The following is a 20,981-nucleotide window of genomic DNA, read 5'->3' as shown; positions in this document are numbered from 1 at the left end:
GATTACAGCGTCCGAATTTAGACATGACCGATGTTGGGAGGGGTTCCAGGTTAGACATCAACCATGATAACAGAAATGAATTTAGTGGGGTTCATGGCCAGGCTTTACTTTTGTTTTTAAAAATGTAGTGCTGAATACAGTCAGCGGCCCTGGGCCAGGCAGTGCTGTGCTGGCTCGGGCAGGATCTAGCTGAATGTTTATAAGATCAGGAGCACAGCCTAGGGAAACTTACTTAAACCAAGCTGCCAGAGGAGGCTGCAAATTGATTTGTCAAATTGCAGATCACAGAACACACCCGCCCCCACCTCCTTGCCTGCCTTCTGGTGAATTCCTGATAGGAAAGAGAGTGTGGTCACCCAAGGGGACAAACTGCAGATCACAGAACACACCCACCCCCACCTCCTTGCCTGCTTTCTGGTGAGTTCCTGATAGGAAAAAGAGTGCGGTCACTGAGGGGGACCTTATATCTCACAAGGGCAGGCACCCGAGCAGGCGAAGGGGTGAGTGAATAAGACACTTGAAGTCACAGCGAAAGCCTAGCCTTCTAGGAAAACCAGCCCCCACCTTCTGCCCCTTCCCCAAACTTCCCACAAACCCCTCCAACCAGGAAAAACAACTTCAGAAACTAGGGTGGGGCTTTTCTGGAATCAGGTTCCCTCAGTTATGGTGAAGGCAGATATCTAGATAATTTATCCCCAGTAATCACCTTCCCCTAAAGCATTATGTACGAGTTTCAGTTGGCCCTTTCCCTATGGTGGTGCAGGTCTAAGACTTGGGAAGTCCTCCTGTAACTGCTACCGTTCAGACACCCTCGGTCCCCACCCTCCCGTGGAGTTGGGAGAGAGGAAGGCCCCATACCCCCCTCCTGGACTCAGTCTGTGCAAACAAGGAACAAATCAACAGCTAATGCAAGGAAGAGGTAGGATCAGTCCTCAGATCATTGATTATCATCTGTGCAAACTGGGAAGGCCTTTTGTAGCAAGTGCTAACCTGCAGATTCATTCATTCATTCTACAGATATTTACTGAATGCATCCTGCGTGCCGGGCTCTGTTCTAGGCACTGGAGATATAATTGTGAGCATAACAGAAAAAAAAAAAAAGCCTCCTCTCAAAGTATTCCAAGTTCTAGTGGGGAAAATTCACAAGTACAAATTGAGAGGATAATGTGTAGTCATCCTAAAACAAAGACAAGCTGCAAGTCACTTCGCAAACATAGATGCGATTCCCCCAAATTAAGGGACTTGGGAAAGAGAGTTAACCTTTATTGAATGCTCCTATGTGCAGGCACTAATAACAATGTTTTTTTTGAGCACTTACTATGTACTAGATTCATAAGAAGATGAGGTCAGGCTCTTTACATATTTCATTTTAATCTTCCTGACAACCCTGTTATCCCAATTGTATAGATGAGCAAACAGACACCTAGAAGTAAGAGTAACTTACTCAAGCACACCCTGCTTGGGATCTCTGCACTCAAGCCTGACCCCTTTGTCAGATGGTAGTCACACTCAGCCTTGCGGCTGTTCCTCTGCTGGCGGGTGGCCTGTCACCCCCCTTGCCTCGCCCACCTTCATTCTACCAGTCCTCTGAGGTCCAGCTTAAACACCCTGTTTTTCAGGACAACTGTCCTGACTCTTCACTGTTGCTGTGATCCTTTCTCTGAACTCCTTTTTTTTAAAGATTTATTTATTCCAGAGAGAGGAAGGGAGAGAGAGAGCAAGGGGGAGGGTCAGAGAGAGAGGGAGAGAAAATCTCAAGCAGACTCCTTGCTGAGCGCTGAGCCCGATGTGGGGCTGGATCTCACCACTCTGAGACCATGACCTGAGTCCAAAATCAAGAGTCAGACGCTTAATTGACTGAGCCACACAGGTGCCCCACCGTTCTCTGAACTCCTTAATTAGATCATATATATAAAAGGTCATGTCTAACCCCAGTGGCTAACACATGGCAGACTCAAACATTGCTTTTGTTCCTACTTCCCCTCTTTACTAGGCTTATGGCCAGAAGTGTGACATTTGTCACTTGATTATATACTTACTAACTTGTTGTTGTTCTATATGCATTGGACTTATTTCCTTAACAACATTAGCAGCTTAGGGAACAGCATTTTATATTTACAAATTATATATATTTATTTATATTTATATATTATAAATTATCTTTATAATATTTATTTAATAATTGTTTAACAGCGGTACTCAAACTTGAGCAAGCATCAGAATTACCTGGGGGGCTTGCTAACATAGATTATGGATCCCTCCCCCAGAGTTCCTGCTTCAGCTGGCCTAGAATGGAGCTGCATATGTGTATTTCTGACAAGTTCCCAGGAGATGCTGATGCTGCTTGTCCAGGAACCACCCTCCGAGAACCACCGCTTAGGAGTGTAATGTGCCGCAGTGCTTAGGACCACAGAGGCTGAGTCTGAGTCCCACCTCTGCCACACATTAGCTATGTGACTTTGGGCAAGTCAGCCTACGTGAGCCTCTGTTTCCTCATGTGTAAAAATGGGGATAACAATATTATATACATGAGCATTGTTGCGAGGATTAAGTGTAGTAACGAATGCAATGTGCTTAGCACTGTCCCTGACACACTGAAAACGTTCAATAAATGCTTCCCATGACCCCTGGAAAGGCTGGTACAACACCAGGCACTAAATAAGCACTGAGAAGTCCTTCTGGGGCTGATAGAAAACTTGTTTTGAATTTGTAAGCGGTGAGAGCGAATGGTGTCACCGAAGCATGACATCTATAATTAACAGCTCTTAAAATTAAGCCAGACTATTAAAAAGCACAACATAAAGGACCTTTAGAAATGTCCCTCCCTGTAGCATGCTAAGTATAAATACCTGGTGTTAAAAAACCATATGTGTTTTTAAAATTCAGGGGCCATCACTGGGGTGCCTCCTTCACACCTTCCCCTGCTGAAGGATGCTGAGCGTGGCAAGTTGTCTTTTGAGAGGTTAGGGTTGCTGGAGTCACCCAGGCATCTGGGCTAATGGGTTGGCAGACGCAAGCAGAGCCCATCATTCAATAATTAATTAGTTGCAGTCATGGGAAGACAAACTCCCTGGAGCAGATAGGACAATCACCATCCTCCTCTCTCCTGGTTGTTTCGAAGCACCCAGGCCACTGCTGCTCCCCACTAGCCTTAGGAATCTGTTCACCCAACACAAGATTTATATTTTCCCCCAGGGTCTAACTGAGCTGTTATACTGACGGACAGTTTCTTGAGAACGCCCAAGAGGAATGTGCAGACAAGATAATTCTTAGACCTTGTCTTACAGTCCTTCAGGGCCTGAGACAGGGTATCCAGAGATCTAGGGATGGTCTGGCCCTAACCTTGTCCCAATAATATAGGAGACAAGGGGCATGGCCCCCTATCTCTCTGTGAACCACTAATCCGGGGAATGTTTGTTCGATGCAAAGTTGAATGAGATCATCTGTGGTATTTAGCGGAGGCTGTGGGCTAGGGGCTGTGGGGAGATGTTGCTGCCCTTTGGAAGCCCCTCTCTGCCGTCCATCTGCTTCACGGAAGAGCACCACCACCTCCTCGCAGCCAGGTACCCTCCTCTGATACCCAGAATAAGGACGACACCTGCCCCCCCCATGCCATTTTCACTCCTACCCCCAATTTCCTTAAACAAAACCATCACCGCCAGGTGGTGTCTCCACACACGCCGTTTGGAGCACCACCCCTGGCAGCCCCCGCTCGGGCACAGGGGTTTCTCTCCCAGCGCCCTGGCCAGGCCCTGGCTGCAGTGGAGAGGCAGAGCGACAAGGGGTGAGTGCCCCGGAGGCAAAGGGGGGGCGACTCCTCAGGAGGTGAGGTGAGGAGGGGTTGGTGTCCCCGCACCTGGAGTCACCAGCTGAGGCGGAGATTCCTCAAAGGGAAGAGCCACAAGGTGTCCCCCCCCTTCTCACCATTTCTTGTTGCTCAATCTCTCCCTCCCTCTGCGCTCCCCCCGCTCCATCCCTCCCGCTATCTCTCCCCTCCCTCTTTGTCTGCCTCCTCCTCACCTCCGCCTTTTTGAACACCCAGCCTTCTGGAGCCCGGCTCGGACGCCGCAGCGGCCAGCTCCCCGGGGACCCCGGCCCCGCGCCCCCGCCCGGCCCTCCCCTGCCCGGCCTGCCCGGCTCCGGGTCTCACCCAGAAGAGCAGGTTGAAGCCGAGCAGCAGGTACTTGATGCACCGCAGGCCCCCGCGGAAGCGCCCCATGCTGCGGCCCCGGCGGCGGGATCCCGAGTCCCCAGGCCCGCGCTCGGAGCGCCGGGAGCGGCGGGAGCCGGCGGGGAGGGGGCGGAGCGCGAGGGGCTGTGGGCGGGGCCTCCGGGGGGCGGGGCGGCGGGGCGGGGCCCGGGCCGGGCGCGGGGCGGGAGCCGGCCCCGGGAGACCCCGAGAGGCTGGCGTGGGGTGGGGGCGCAGAGGGGGCGGAGATCCGGCGGCCGGAAGGACGCGTCCCCCGCCCTGCCCCCGTAACGCGGGTCAGTCCACCCGCTGCAGGGCCCCGCGGGCGCAGCGCCCTCGGTACTTCTGCGGGCATCTGCGGGGAAGGAGCGTCCGCTGGGGACCCGAGACCCATTTAATCAGCGCCCTGTGCAGAGACTCATTTGAGGCCTGCGGTGGCTGTAGAGAATGAGGACGCGGCCCCCGTGGCTATGGAAACCTAAGAAGGTGGCCTCGGGTAGAAGAGCAAAGTAGGACTTGGGGTCGCCCTGAAGCTGGCAGCACCCGTCGCGGGGCACCCGGCCCGGGGCTGTGCTCCCCCGGCGCCGGACGAGCGCACAGGCCGCGGGGCCCCTTCTAGGGGACCCTCCGTCGGTCCCTCCCGCGCTCCTCCGGGAACTCTTAACCTTAATAGGCAAGAAGTGGCAGAAGGCGCGGGATGCGGCTGCCTTGCGCCCTGACGGCAGCTCCCCACCCTGCTCCGCCCAGCCAGCGGAGGGGAGTCAGTCAGACCCCTCGGGTCCCGCTGGATTCGACTGATGGGAGGGCTTGGAAAGGAATTCAGATCCTCGGGGATTATTGTGATGTGGAGATGGGAGGAAAGGGGGCGGGTTTTGTTTTGCTCTGTTTTATTAAGTTAGGCTGCTGGCTGGGAAACCAGGCTCCGGCTCCCATTGACTAAGTGTCTGCAATATGTGGTGCCAGACGGCATGGGGGCGACGAGAAAGTGTAAAATCCAGGGATCTTATGCATCGATTCAGCAAACCTTTAAGTGCTTATTATAAGCCAGGCATAGTAGCAAGCCCCAGGGACTCAAGAATGAGGAGAGAGCCAGGTCTGGTAGCATCATCTCTGGTGGTAGAGAGAGCCGTAAGCACATAAATATAGCAGGGCGAGGAGGCTGGGCAAGGTGCAGCCTGACTTCACCTCATTAGACAGAGAAGACTTTTCTGAGGAGAGTGGGCCTCACCTGGCCTCCAAGAATGAGCGCAGACCACAGGCAGTCCAGAGAGAAGGAACAGCATGTGCAAAAAGCACAGGGCTGGAGAGACCAAAGACCACCCCCTCGAACTAGGAGAAATGTAGTTAGCTCAAGTGAAGCAGACAGGAGGTGAGGCTGGGGGGTGTTGGGCATAGCTTTCAGCTGACAGAGGTGCAAAACTACCCTTGGGCCTCAGTTTCCTCATCTGCAACATGGAGATCATAATACCTACTTCATAGAGTTGTGAAGATTAAGGAGTTACTATTTGTAGAGTGCCTAGAACCATGCCTGGCACAGAATAAGTACTCTATAAAGCTTAGCTATTATCACATTGCACTCTATCAATCAACCAGTTTCTACCACTTTGCCATCTTTGCCTCCATCTGTGCTTTTAGACATTTGTTTGAATATCTAATGAATTTTATTTATGAAAATGAGTAGAAGACAGAAAAATGAAATTGCTGATTCTGGTGATAAGAATAAGTCTTAAATAGTGCAATAGAGAAAAAGATGGAAGTCATTAGGTATGCAGAAAGAGGCGGATAGCTTCAGTCGAACGCTGTTCTAGATCTGTCATCTCTGTTCTATTATAAAGGAAAAAAACTAAAGCCTAGTGTCTGATACATGGTGGGCATTCAATAAATTTCTGAACCGAATGAACAACATGATATTATACTTTAAATATATTGTTGAACTTTACGTCTCCAAGACAAAATGCATTTAGAAGTGATATATTCTATAGTCTCTGGAAACAGAACCCCTATCATAACATGTAAATCTATTGTTCTTTCATACTACAGTTTTAGCACAAATGTATTAAAGACAGATGGCTGCCTGCCTAGCACAACAGGTTTGGATTTTGAGTATGGACTTCCCCAGCTCCTCCCTCTAGGAAGTTGTGTCTTAGGGGAGCTGATCCTTGACAGGACTGAGCACTCTAACGACGCATTTTCAAGAGTATGTTATTAAGGAAACTGGGAGACTACATTACATGACATACTAAGGAAGTTAGCCTTTAAACTAGGTGTTATGCAAGGCCACAGACAAGATCCAGGCAGGGGATAAGATGGTTAGTTATCTATTTTTAGAATGGTCAACCTGGGGCCAGATGGAGGATGGTTTGAAGTTAAGACTTAAGACTAAGAGACTGTTAGAGCAGTTCAGGGAAGAAATGAGAACCTGAACCAAGACAGTGGCAGCGGGTGTGGGATGGAAGCTCCGATGTGAGAGAGATTCAAAGACTGAGAAAAGAAAAAGACAGTAGATATGAGGAGCAGAGGAGAAAGAGAGCTAAGGATGACTCCTGGGGCTCCTTACTTGGGTAAGATGGGGAGTATAGGAGGTGGAGCAGGTTTGGCGGAGAATATTACAGATACTGTAGGCGGGTTTACACCATCACCCAATACTGCATTGAATTTAGAGGATAGGGAAATAAAGTACTTGCCTCCTGGCTTCCTTTGCAGCTAGGGCGACAGTTCTGATTAATGGGATTTATGGGGAAGTCTGCTGGGAGGCTTCTGGAAAATCTGAAGCTGTGTTGATAAAAGTTCAGTTGTCACTGGCATTGCTCCCTTCCTCCTTTTCCTATCTTGAACTCAGACATGATGCCTGGGGCTGTAGAACACTTTGTGACTGTGAGGGAAGGGAATGGTAGACCTGCCAGCCAGGAGATCATTGAGGCTGTTGAATCAACACCAGCAGCCACCTACCTCCAGATCTCTTGTTATGTAAGAAAAATCGCCCTCGTTTTGTTTGTTCTATTCTGTTACTTGTAGCTGATGGTATTTCTAACTGACACAGGAAGACAATAAATTCATATTTGGATCTGTTGAGTTTTAGATCTGATGGGAAATCCAGATGGAGCGGTCCAGGAGACAGATGGAAAGATGATTGAGAGTCTGGAGAGAGGTTTGGGCTGTAAGTTTAGGTTAGAGATTCATTAGCAAATGGTGGTGATAGAAACCAACGGGCTTCAAACTTTTGCCCACATGTCCCTTAAAGAATTATGAAAAAATATATTCTTGTTTGTATACTTTCCCCAATATTTTATTGTGAATATTTTCAAACATGTAGAAGAGTTGAAATAATTGAGCAGTGAACAACATATACACGCCACCTAGATTCTACTATAAACGTTTTGCTTTAGCTACATCTGTCCATTTGTCGATCTATCTTATTTTTTATACATTTCCAAATAAATTTTTGACACCAATTCATTTCATCACTGAATTCTTCTGCATGCATAACATGAACTAGAGTTCATATGTTTGTTTATAGTTTTTCTTTTTTTCTTGAGATAAAACTTACCTTAATGAAATGTAGACATCTTAAGTACACCATTTGATGATTTTTGACAGACACTTTTGCCTTTCTAACCTCAAACTCTGTTAAGGCATAGAACATTACTATCACCCCAGAAAGTTCCCTTGGATCCTTTTACAGTTGGTCTATGCCCCCATCCCCCCTAGAAGCAACCAGTGTTCCGATTTTTTTATGATAGATTAATTTTCTCTGTTCTGTAACATCATATAAATGGAATTGTACAGTATTTACCCTCATGTATTTTTCATTTGACATATAAAATTCTTTAACTTTTAAGTTTGCAAAAGATGTCATTTCTAATGTATTTTAATTATTGACATAAAAAAAAAAGTCACATCCCTCATTTTAATGCACCCAGGAGAAACTTAGTGTCAGTGTGATCTGCTACCTACCATCATCCATTTCTTTTTATGTATCAGGTTTAGTGCTCGAAATGACAACAGGAAATTTTTGATCAAGGCTTGTAGATGGCGATCTCTCAATTTTTAAATATTTCTTATTGATGAGAAACTTAACTCAAAATAATTTTTTATTGAGGTGCAATGGATAGACAACATTATATTAGTTTCAGGTGTACAACATAATGATTTGCTATTTGTACCTATTCATTATCCACTTAAAAAAATGTATAAATAAACGCCTCTTTACCAGAGTGAAAGTTTGACATCTTTTCTTTTTCTCCTTAAACTTGTATTTCCATTCCATCTTTTCCATGAAATGTAATCCTAAAGTAATTTTTATGCTTGAAATATTTTTCTTGAACATCCTTTTATACTTGTCTGAATATTATATGTTTATTAAAAGAAATTTTGCCTCCTAAGACCTTAATGCTCTAAGTGTTAATTAATTTATTCTAGCTTGAGCTATCATTAAAATTATTCTTAGTACACAATTGATTACTGATTAAAATAACAGTATAGGTGAAATACATAATTATTAAACATAAAAGTAAAATATTACTGGAGCTGCATCTCTTAATGAGTTTGGTGGGGCTGAGATTTTTTTCTACTACTTCACATATCCATGGATGAATATTCCTTATTGCTAGAAAAACACAGGGCTCAGCATAAATTCCCTTAATATTTTTCATTGCTTTGATATTAATGCTGAGAAACATTGTTTAGATAAGTAAGTGGATGAGGATGGAAGAAGTTGTTATAGCAATGCCAATCAGTTCTTTAAACCCCTTCTGAATTATAAACCCCAATTCACAAGCGGATGTCTCATCAAAAACTATCATCAAATGATCAATAAGCTGACCACTCCATTTGGTCTTTCTTCAATTTTATTGAAAGCAGAGTTGGAATCCTTTTAACTTACAAGAGCATTTATTACCCATATTATAGTCATTCCCTGTATTATAGTCATTGTAGGTAGTCTCAATGTCTACGGCAATTTTTTTTTAATTGAAGTATAGTTGACACACGGTATTACATTGTTTTCAGGTGTACAGCATAGTGATTTGACAAGTCTGTACACGTACGCTGCGCACACCACAAGTGTAGCTGCCATCTGTCCCCATACAACGCTATCACGATAGCATTGGCTCTATTCCTTATGCTGCGCCTTTCATGCCCGTGACTCAGTCATTCCGTAACTGGAAGCCTGTATCTCCCTTCACCCTTCACCCTACACTTCCCTTCGCCCATTTTGCCCATCCCTTACCCCTTCCCCTCTGGCAACCATCAGACTGTTTTCTCTGACAGCAGTTTTTCAAGTTGCTGGCCCAGAGATTTTCCCGTAAACTCTGAAGAGATGTACCCTTCTCAGATTTAGGATGAGTGAGAAGGAGCTCGTGAAGGAAGACGGCTTGATCCCAGGCATATTCTCAGGCAGAGTGACTCTAGGAAGAAATACACATGGCAGTTGAGGATCTGGAAATGGATTCTCTTGAAACTATTCATGTTGGAGTGCCCTCTGGAAAGATTTCTTACGCTGCCAGGTTATTATGTGTGCCCCAGAGATGGGACGGCTGCTTTAAGCCATGAGAGTGGATGATATGGCCAGGGAGGATGTGAAAAGTGTGGAGAATGGAAACTTCACAATAACTACATTTTAAGAAGTGGGCAGAGGAGACATAACACTCAAAGGAGACTGGCTGGAAATGACCAGAGAGGTAAGAGCAAAATCAGAAGAAAGTAATGTCATAGGGGGGTGGGGTGGGGGGAGGAAGAAGTTTCTGAATGGGAGGAATAGCCACAGTGCACGAACCTCAGCAGGAACAAGTGAGATAAGAGTTGACTGGATTTGGTGCTCTGGTCATTCAGGACTCTGGGGTGAGGACTACTTCAGAAGAGTTGGGGTAGGGGTGGAAGCCAGCCTGCAGTTTAGGGGTGAATGAATAGTGGGGGAGTCACTGTAGCCACTCTTCGGGAAGCCAAGCTATGGGAGGGGTAGAGCAAGAAGGGGGGGAGCAAGTTTTCTTTTCTTTCCTTCCTTCCTCAATGGAAAGATCTGGACATGTTCTTAGTGCTTTGGGAAGGTGCCTGTGGAGAAAGACAGGTTGAAGAAGAAACAAGAGCAGAGTCTCGGGGAGAAATAGAAAGGCATGGAGAGACGGAAACTGATGGAGGTCTACATTTGGAGACCGGAGAAAACAGGCAAAGACCGTGTTGTAGGAAAAGCCAGCTTTCTAGATTGCTTAATCTCAACCCTTGAGCTCTCTGCGATCTGATTTTGCTGCCTGTGGAACTTTCTGCCTGTTAATTTTAGTATCTTGTTTCCTTGTGAATTGTGTGATTCCTTTCTCTTTTCTTGCTGTAAGCTGCTCATTTTCCTTGGAAAATTGTGGAAATGCTTTGTGTCCTGAGTTGAGGTTTTGTTTCCCCGGAGAGGATTTACTTGGACTTTTGCAGATCAGTCATCTCAAGGGACCACCACAGAGTATTATTTCAGACAGCAAACCCATTTCAAGACTGGCTTTACAAGATTCCACCCGAAACCCCCCAGACCTCAAGATCATAACATGTCCATTTCCTTCTTGCTCCCTTTCTTACGATGGGTTTATTTCCTCTCTATTCCTACCTTGAGAGCATAGCCCTTGGGAGGGGACACGAGGTTTGGGTAGGGTTTCCTAAAAGACTCTTGACCTTAGTGGGATTTCACTCTTTACTTGATGAATTGCAAGACTTTGCAGCTGTTGAAACAGAAACTCGGGGCCCGGAGGTGGCCTTGGCGCCTTTACTTCCCAGGATTCTTGCTTTCACTTCACTTTGGCCTCTGTAGATTCTTTTTCCTTTGTGCTAGCTAAGCAACGTGTTTTTAAAAAGATGCTGATGTATTTTATCCAGTGTTTTAGTTTCAATGGGGAAAGTAGTTTGGGATATCAAGTCTGCTCTACTGCTGGAAAAAGAAGACTGGTGTGCCTGCTATCATAACTTTTTTTTTTTTTTTAAGATTTTATATATTTATTTATTTGAGAGAGAGAGAGAGCATGAGCAGAGGGAAGAGGCAGAGGGAGAAGCAGGATTCCTGCCTAGCAGGGAGAGCAGGGAGCCCGACGTGGGGCTCGATCTCAGGACCCTGGGATTATGACCTGAGCCGAAGGCAGACGCTTAACGACTGAGCCACCCAGGCGCCCCTCTCCCTTTCATCCTTGTCTTGCTTCTGTGTTTGCTGATGAGAGGAAGGAGCGCACACCTGCTCGTGCAGACATGTGGGAAGCAAGAGAAGGGACCAGGAAACAGGTGAGGGAACAAACACAAAGGATAATTGATTGTTTCCATAGGGCCCCAGGGGAATAATCTGCTCACTTTTGTTTTCACTTTTATAGGAGGTTGGGAAGGGAGAGAACATAACCCATTCAAGGTCCAAGCCTGAATATTTATTGTATCTCAGCGATGATCCCCATTTTCATCACCTGGATTAGGAAAAACCTTACAAAATTACAGAGTAATAAACTGACATAATTTTGTGTGACTTTTCCTGTTGTTTTTTAAGTTTTGACAGAGGCCCCAAAGACTGAGAACAAAATCTTAAGGACCTTTACATTCTAAACCAAGGTGTATGTTTGTCTGTATTTGTAGTGTTCTTTAGAGAAACAGAACCAAAGCGATGTATGTGAATATATATTATAAGGGATTGGCTCACATGATTGGGGAGGTTGAGAAGTCCCAAGATCTGTATTCTGCTTCCAGTCCAAAAGCTGGTAGGCTTAAGATTGAAACAGAGCTGATTTTTCAGTTGAAATCTGGAGGCAGAAAAAGACCAATATCTCAGCTTATGGCAGTCAGATGGGAGGAGGTCTCTCTTACTCAACCCTTTTGTTCTATTCAGATCTTCAGCTGCTTGGATGAGGCCCACCCACATTGGGGAATAATCTGCTTTTACTCAGTCTACCAACATTCACTCAACTGTGAATCTTGTCCAGAAACACCCTCACAGACACATTCAGAATGATGTTTGGCCAAATGTTTAGGCACCGTGTCTCTGATCTGGTTGACACATAAAAATAACCATCATTCTGTCTGTGTAGGACTTGCAAAGGGATGAAATGAAATCTAGTCTACTAGGCAAGGGCATCCCCTATCACCTTGACTTTATAAAAAAAAGGCTAAAAATACACTGACAAACTGGAAAGATAGAGGGTCAGTCTCACCCACCAGGGTGAAAGGAGAGGGAAGAGATTGCTTTCCCCTGAACTCAAGCCAAATCATGAAGTACCCTGTCTCTTTATGTCTGCTAAGTTATTGAAACTTTATTTTGTGGGGAGCAGGAGAACGATATTTGAGCAGATTTGTGTTTTGCCAAAAAGAGCACTGGACAGCGAGGACGCATTCATTCAGCATGCGTGCACTGAGCAGGACCCTATGCAAAATAACCAGATATGACCTCTGGTCTCAGCAAGCCTGCAGATATTCTGAAAGAAAAGGCATCTACCAAAACCTCGCACTTCGAAGAGGCCAACTGAGAGTCCTAAGTGAGAAGTCCCAGGTGCTCCAAGTGCAGTGAGAGCTCAGGGAGACAAGATTCCTTCAGGCTGTGAGACTCTGGGAAAACCTCAGGAAGGGGCGGCAGTGGAGGGTCTTGAATGATTAGTGTGATTTGAGAGGCAGAGTTGGGTGGTGGGACAAACGTTGGAGGGAGTGGTGTGTGTGCGTATGTGTGTGTGTGGGGGGGGCGGGGGGAACGGTGAATTGTCCGCTTTGGCCAGAGTGCAGGGTGTATGAATGAAGGGCACTGAGTGGGAACCAGGGACAGTGTGGTGCCACTAGGGGATGGTTTTTGGTGGCATATGATGGACACTTTAGAGTTTATCAGTTAGGCATTTATATTAATGTACATTGGAAATATTTAAACAATAATGATAATATTGCTTACAATGAAGGAAAGTAAAGAAAATGAGGCAATTTAATAAAATTCACAAAGTAATAATTTGGGTGGTGCACAGATATGACAAAGATCATCAAGGAAAATTTCAGGGAAAGTGGGCTAAGTTTAGAATGATTTAGGAGGGTAGGCACACTAGTGTTTAGGGTGGTGCTTGGGTAGAAAGATCAATCTGGGAGCTGGTGTAAAGTGGAGTAAAGTGGAAAAAGTGATCTAGGTTGGAGAGACCAGTAAGGAAACTATTGTAACGCATTAGTAGTAAGAGTTTCCTCTTTAAGGAACACGCACTACTTTTCCTTCCCACGTTCCTATATTTGCTCAAGGTCTTATTGTAAATTCATCAGCTTGCCTCACGTGGAAGCAACATGTGCCATTGGAAGTGGCCGCAATTTTCCCCACTGCCTTTCTGCAAATAGACATCTCTTGGTTTTGGCAGTGGTGTTTTGAAGATTTGACACATTGCATGTCAGTTTCATCTCTGAGCTTTCTCCTTAGAATCAATGCCATTCTTTTTGCACCAAAAAGTTTTCATCTCATTGCCATGAAAGAAGTCTTCCGTGAAAAGAGTGTGTTGGGGTGGGGGTGGGGGGAGCAATAAGACCTTCTGAAACTGTCAGGCTGATGCCTTGAAATTGCACAAAGAATCTTGAGCTCTATTCCAGTGAAACAAAATAGCAAGGGGGCAAGCAAAGGCTTTCTGTCCCACCCTAATGTCCAAGCCTGTGCCCTTTTTATCTTTAGTTCTTTTGCAATGTCTACTTTCTTTGAAGCATTGTGGATTTCTTAAGATACTGCAACCCACAATGAAATGTTCTTCCTGTGAGAAATTAAGCATTGAATTAGCATATGGTGAGGGAAGTTGCCTGTTCGGGAAGGAAACTACAGTGCTATTCTAACGTGATAGGTCTTCAGGAGCAGGAGAAGTGGCTCTGGCCTGTCTCTGGGTGCTTCCTGCCTAGAGTCTGTCAGCTCATTTTCCTGGCTTTTTGTTCTGACATCCGGAATCTCATGGATGGGTAATGCTTATCCCTTCCTTCATCCTTCCAAAGCAGGGGGACACTTCAGAGTCAGCCTTCTTCTTTATTTTTTTTTTTTTTTTTTTTTTTTTTAAAGATTTTATTTATTTATTCATGAGAGACAGAGAGAGAGAGAGACAGAGGCAGAGGGAGAAGCAGGCTCCCCGCGGAGCAGGGAGCCCGATGCGGGACTCGATCCCAGGACCCTGGGATCACGACCTGAGCCGAAGGCAGACGCTTAACCGACTGAACCACCCAGGCGTCCCCAGCCTTCTTCTTTAGATGGACATGTTTATATGTAATTATTGGTGGAATAAATAAATTCCTTTTCAGTTTCCTCTGCCACCTCTCCATAGCTTGGTGGCTTATTTATTTAGTGGTTGGTTACCTTATCTCTCTGAATGCTATGGATGAGTCAGAGAATGAGGCCTGGGGAGGGTTATGTGGCATGTAACCTGATATGAGGTGCCATCTGGTACCTCCTTTCTCTACTTTCCATCTCCTAAACCTCCCCTATGGCCCACCCCTTGACATGATGCTGCCGGATTTGTTTCTTAGGCAAAACCACAGGTAAATTCAGTTTGTCCTTAATGATCCTCTAGCCTTTTTTTCAGACGCTGTAGTAAATGCCTGATTTTTTTTTTTTTTTTTTTTTTTTTTGGTCCAAATCCCTTCCCACTTCTTTGGGAACATCTCCCCAATTTCTCTGTGATTTTCCGTTGGGGGAACACTCTTCCCCTTGGAAGCTGTCTTACTGAGAGTCTGTCAGTGTAGGTGTGTTGTCTTGTGGCCAAGAAGTGAGCATGTGACCCAACCGAGCTGTCAGGGTCTGTCTCTGGGGAATCAGAGTCCGAGAGACACGTACAAGGACTGGAAAGTGGTCAGGCAGCTTCTTGGGGATGATGGTGACTGTCTATAATCCCCACTTCTGGGATCTGTGGCATTTCCTTTGTTCCTGTCCTTCTCAAGACCCTGTTGTTTAGCCTTTCCTTTGATGTCACAACATCTGCTTCCAATAAATTAGCTTTTTCTGAAGTAAGCCAGACTCTGTTGCTGTTGTTTATGATCAAAGAACCCCAAAAAGGCCACCCTCTGCTCCTTTTTCTCTGTCTCTTGTAGCTCCCACACTGCTTACGGCTTTGGCGGCTTCACATTTCTTTTAGAGCAAGACCCAGCTCCCAGAGCAGCCTGAAGGCCCAGGCCACATGGGCCCTGGGGGCCTCCCCGCCCCAGCTCCTGGGTGATCAGTCTCTCTTCGACCTCCCTGGCCTTCTGTCCTTCATTGTGAGTCCCATGCACTCTCGTGTGGGGATTCACCCGTGCTGCCTTCTGCCTGTGGGGCTCTCGGAGTTGGCCTTCTTGTGCCCTTCCCAACCCTTGCCCAGGTTTGTTGGCTAGGGGCTCTCTTAACACACCTGGTACTTTCTCATCATAACATGTATTTTGCAATCCTGTATCTGTGTGTGGCTTATTTGATCATTGTTTGTCTCCTTCACTAGACCGACCATAAGCTCCTTGAGGACAGGAACTGTGTTTTTGTTCCTGACTGTGTTCTAGGGTCTAACACAGCACCTGCTAGGGGGTAAGAGTCCAAAACATTTTTGCTGAATGAATACAGAAAAAACGTGCAATCAGACCTTGCCAGACCACCTGAGATATGAACTCACTCCCAGTCTCTATCTTATCAGGATTTCTGGGCTTCGTCTGTTCTCTTTAGGGCTCTGGCCTGCCCTGGGCGGTGACGGCTGGAGTTCAAATCAAACCCACAAACACAATGGAGGCTAGCAAGCTTTCCTGCAGCTCTCCTCTCTTTAACCTTTGATCACCCCTGCCTAATGTTCACCTTATGCCACCTGATTATATTCTCCTACAGAGCCCCATTTCATGGTAGGATTATTAGATCCTTGAAGGCAGCAACTAGGGGTGTGAAGACTAATTCTTATTCTGGTTTTGTGCCTGAGTAGCTAATTCAGTTAATCTCATTGAAGCTTAGTTTCCTCATCTTTAAAATGGGGGTAATATTTTTTCTACTGCCTAATACCTGGTGGTTATGAGAACATGAAGAGATAATGTCAAAGCACTTGGGAAAATTACTAAGTGGATATAAAATGTGAGAAATATTTATCATTGCTTTATATCTTTCTGATAGCCATTATAACATTTAGTCTTTTCTAGGCGCTCTCCAAATGCTATGATGCCTTAATCCACCTGCTCTTCATCTAGTAAGTGAGAGAAGATATACTACTAGTTACCGCCGAATACCCACTGAGAGCCAGGCACGCAAATTGCTGAGGGCTTCACATACGGCATCTCATTTAAGGTACACAAGACTTTGAGATGGACATGAGTTTTCCTCCTTTGAGGAGAAAACCGAAGCTAGGAGAGGTCAGGCAACTTATTCAAGGTCACACAACTTGCAAATTGGGGAGCTGGGATTCAAATCCAAACGCACAGACTCCAAGTCCAGTGCTCTTCAGCAGGACCCATAGGGCCTCCCCCTGCAAATCCCTTAGGTGGCTGATCACAGGTCAGACTCTGCTAAGTGCCCGCTATGCTCCGGGCACTGTGTTGGCTGACTGCCATGCCTCTGTTCATTTGAAGTTCACACTGTCATCATCATTTCACAATCGAGGAAGCAGAAGCTGAGAGAGGGAACTTGGACATCTGCTTCTGGGTAAGATACAGAGTTGCAATAGGTCTCCGCAACTGTTGCAGTAAGACAGTACCTAGGGGAAAACTGGATACATTGTTCAAAGTATAAAGACAATGGAGAGCCTTGGAAGCAATGAGTAGGAAGCAACTAAGCTAGAGAAGGAAGAGCCTTTCCTAGGCCAGGTGATCCCCACTCATTTTCTTCCCTGGGGGCATTTGCCTGGTCTGAGCACAGGTGTGCCCTTGATCTGAGTGAGCGGAGACTCCACCGAGGGAAAGAGAAACCACAGAGGATGTGGACATCTCGAGGGGCTGGCAGGACAGAGAAACCAGAGGGGCCCCTAAGGCAAGGCTGGTCTTCTCCACGCAGCATTTGGTGAGCTGTCGGGGAGCTGATAAGAAGGCTCAATAAGCCGGAATATAGCTCTCTCTAAATCTGGGCCAGCCTTGTTTTGATTTTCCTTCCCGGAGCCCATGGGGATCAAGGGATCATCTCCCCTTCTTCCCTCTGGTATCTGTATTCCTCTGCATCAACGGTGTCTACATTTTCTGTGGCAAGTAGCTTTTCACAGACATTGGCGCCCCCTGCTGGCGAAGAGCGGTGCTGTAAGGACTTGGAGCCTGCTCTTAGCATCTTCTGTTCTGATACTGTTCTCCCAAGAACAGGGGGTTTAACCCTGATGATCAATTCCAAAATCTGAGATTTTTGTCTCACTGGTCTCCTCTACCCCTGAGTGTTAACTGTCTAGATTGGTAGACGCCTGTGGCTGTCAGGTCCTCATCTGTAAAACAGCGTTGATGGTGCCCATTTCACGGGTTGTGCATTCCACAAGGCAGGGTATAAAGTTCTTAACATTGCCTGGTATACAGTTAGTGATTGGTAAATAGTAATAATAGCAGTGATCATTGTGATCCTTCTCAAAGCTCCTCAAAGGAGGCAGCCCTGGGTGGGACTCTTGGAGGTGATGAGAGCCTCCGGGATGTTCTGGGAGACATTCTCAGCTCTCCTCATGGGAGTGCACCAGGAACCGGGGCCTGGTGTCCAAAACCAAGGAAGAGGAGAGGAAGAGGAAGGCTGGGCTGGGGCAAGGTGAGTGCCAGGCAGCTCCCTGGACATCAGCATCTGGTCTGTTAACTCGTTAGTGTTGGTGATTCTCAGGCCTCGGGCCCCTGGGAACTGAGGTGGCTGAAACTACCTCTGCCTCTCTGAAGGTTGTGTCTTGGTCCCCTCTTACAAGATGAGACCCCTGACCTCCTTAGATGGAGGCACTCTGAGTTCACTGATCTGATGGAGAAGCATGGTTAGACATTTCAGAATAGTTCTGGACTTGGGGAACTGCTTTTCTGCTTCACACGGTGGGTGCTAGGGTCCGTGGGTATGGGGGGGAAAACTGTCCAGGGGGGCTTCCTGGTGCCGGGCTCCTAGAGCGTGGGTCCCCCAGCGTCGCTGGGAGCTCAGACCTTCAGAGTCTGTGGCTTCAGCTCTGGATCATTCCCGTTTCCTGTTTTCCAGTTTCCCCCACTCTCAGATTCCCGTGCTATGAGCACCCCAATAGCAGCGTTCTCATGGAGGTTTCTTTCCTGGCAATCAAGAAGACTTCCCATCATTCTTCATTTTGAAAGCACACACTGTCCCTTGGGCACCCATCTGCATTCCCCCAGATCTTGGCTTGCCTTCCCCCAGGGCCCGCCCATGATCTTCTCTCTCCCAGCGTGCTTGGCCTCAGCCCTGGCTTGAGAGGACGCAGATGGCTGCCAAGCCCCTGGACTTCTCTCTTGGGGTCCCAAGTTGCCTACCACACAGGGATGCAGCCAGCAGCCCCCTGCAGTGATGGGACAGAGTCTGAGGTGTCCCCCCACCGCCCACAGACCCACAGCATTACGACTCCGTGACTTGAATTTTCATTTACTCGCATGTTGCCTCATACATAGACCGAGGTCTGGGGCTTGTGATTTTGCTCTTTTCTAGGGTTGCCAGATAAAATACGAGACATCTGGTTAAATATAAATTTCAAATAGGCAAGGAATCTTTTTTTTTTTTTTTTTTTTTTAGTTTAAGTATGGCCTATATATTACATACCAAAAAAAATTCCTTATTTATCTGAAATTGAAGTTTAACTGGATGCCCTGTATCTTTATTTGCTAAATCTGGCAACTCTGTTCTCATCTGCCCCATCAGGGACCTCTAGGGGCTTGGGAACTTTCTGGAGGAACCTCCTTTCCTGACAGCGGGGACTTTGCCTCCACCTTTTAGATTAGGAGACTTGTCACCCATGATGTCTTCCTTGGACTGGGAGATCCTTGAAGATAGGACACGTGCCCCTGTCTCCCACTCCCACCCTTCAGATGCTCCCGGTAAGCCTCGCTGTGTGTGCAGGGTCTCGAGCTGGGCCTCCAGGATTCAACTCATGGTGAACAATTTGGGTGTGGGGCTCCCTTTCTTGCCGAGTTACCCGGCAGAGCTAAACCTACATGTGTCCTGTCCACTCGAGGGACCCCATTTCCTGAAATGGCCATGGGCTGGTGAGCAGCAGGGAAACCTGGAGGGGAAAATCCCCCTCTCACAGGTCTAGTGATGTCTGTGGGGCCGGGAGATCGGCTCTGAGCTGAGGGAGCTCCCTCTGGGTGCCTCAAGGCATTTTGCAGGGCACAGAAGCCCACTTCATACTTTTCTGTGACAGGTGGTAGAGGATAAAGATCAGGCCTGGACTTCATTCTCTGCCTGATGGCCTTTCAATTTTTTTGGCTTGTGTTTCATTTCAAAACTTCTTTATACAGATGAGAGGGACTAGTTCGAGCAGGATCTGGCTCTGCAGCTCTCAGTCCGGTGCTCAGCACGAGGCTGTCTCTCTGGGCTGCTGGGGCGGGTGGGATAGAGGAGGATGAGCTAAGGCAGGAGGTTTACCCACAGCCCAAGCTCTGGCAGTGACTGGTTATTGCTTCCCTTCTCGGCAGAGAAGATAGACAGGGTCAAAGCCAAATATTCACTGGAGGTGAAGTCTGAACACTTCAAATAAGATTTAGTGACTCCTCGGTCGTGGGCATCTCAGGAATCCCTGCAGGTTACACATGGAGAGCCCGGCTAAGCTTAGGAAGATGGGCAGGGGCATTTTCAGGTGTTTATGTTTTGAAATGTCTCCTTTTCTCCTCCACACAGGAAAAAGGACTTTTATCCTCAGGTGTGAAGTTGAGGAGGCCTCTGGAAGCCTGTGATCGGTCAGTGACTATGGCAGGGTCTGAACAGTACTGATAGCCTTTGGATTCAAACAACCCCATCCCCTCTCCTTCCCCTTCCCTGGATGTCCACTCATTTCCAGGAACCTGTGCCCATGTGCAGATCAGCCCAACGCTGGTGCTCTTAGAGGTGCAGAGGTCACCCCAACTGTCCCCTGCCTCAATGGCAGATAGGGTATACAGAAAGGTATCTCTTTCTTTAAAAGCACAGCCTCGGGCGCCTGGGTGGCTCAGTTGGTTGAGCGACTGCCTTCGGCTCAGGTCATGATCCTGGAGTCCCGGGATCGAGTCCCACATCGGGCTCCCTGCTCGGCAGGGAGTCTGCTTCTCCCTCTGACCCTCTCATGCTCTCTCTGTCTCATTCTCTCTCTCAAATAAATAAATAAAATCTTTAAAAAAAAAAAAAAAATAAAAGCACAGCCTCACCTGCTTTAGCCTGAGCTCTCCTTAGTGCATTACCCCCACACTCCCTTATTATCAACTTTTTTGCTACATTTCAAATCCCTAAGTGCCCCTTAGAATCCTGTGTTGGGACTTGCCCCGTTCCTCTGGCAAGAGGGAGGGGTCCTCCCGCTGGTTGGTATTTCTAAACTGCAGCCCTTCCCTTGGGCTCTTTCCCACTTTCCCCCACCTCTTGCCCACCTGGCAGCTCTCAGTGAGTGATTAATGGTGTTGTCTCTCCTCACGTTGCTAGAGGGGAGAAGGTGATGATGCTGAAGGAGAGAGGGGGGGCCTGGGTTTGGGGGTGGGTGGGCTTGACTCTTTGGAGGGGCCCGAGATCCTTTGTAATACCTTGGATTTCATGCATGGAACCCAGTGTGGGCAATCAAGTAAGCTTTTAATTAAAAGGAAAGATTTTGAAAGGACTGGCCCCCAACACTGATGCTGTGGTGTGAGAAGAATTCTTAAACAAGACATGAAAAGAATTTACCACAACATTGATTAGATTAAAATAAAGAATTTCTGTTTATTAGACATCTTAAAGATAAGTTGCATACTG

General features: G+C 46.9%; 1 protein-coding gene and 1 long non-coding RNA gene across 3 annotated transcripts in view; one reads left to right on the top strand and one right to left on the bottom strand.

Annotated features, from left to right (window-relative positions):
• TSPAN2 (tetraspanin 2) overlaps positions 1-4,272 on the bottom strand; it is a 55,299-nt gene extending 51,027 nt beyond the window's left edge. For both annotated transcript variants that reach the window (XM_036101606.2, XM_036101607.2), the window contains exon 1: positions 4,151-4,272. In XM_036101606.2, the coding sequence (XP_035957499.1) occupies positions 4,151-4,219 (69 nt within the window). In that variant the 5' untranslated portion in view covers positions 4,220-4,272. The remainder of the gene's footprint in view (positions 1-4,150) is intronic.
• LOC144381876 (uncharacterized) lies at positions 4,118-20,515 on the top strand. Its single transcript, XR_013447971.1, has 3 exons — positions 4,118-4,180; positions 19,002-19,102; positions 19,905-20,515. It is a non-coding gene; the product is annotated as an uncharacterized LOC144381876 (long non-coding RNA).
• The last annotated feature ends 466 nt before the right edge of the window (positions 20,516-20,981 follow it).

The sequence above is a fragment of the Halichoerus grypus genome, chromosome 5 (genome assembly GCF_964656455.1).
Source record: "Halichoerus grypus chromosome 5, mHalGry1.hap1.1, whole genome shotgun sequence".
NCBI lineage: Eukaryota > Metazoa > Chordata > Mammalia > Carnivora > Phocidae > Halichoerus > Halichoerus grypus.
This window is presented reverse-complemented; position numbering and strand designations above follow the sequence as displayed.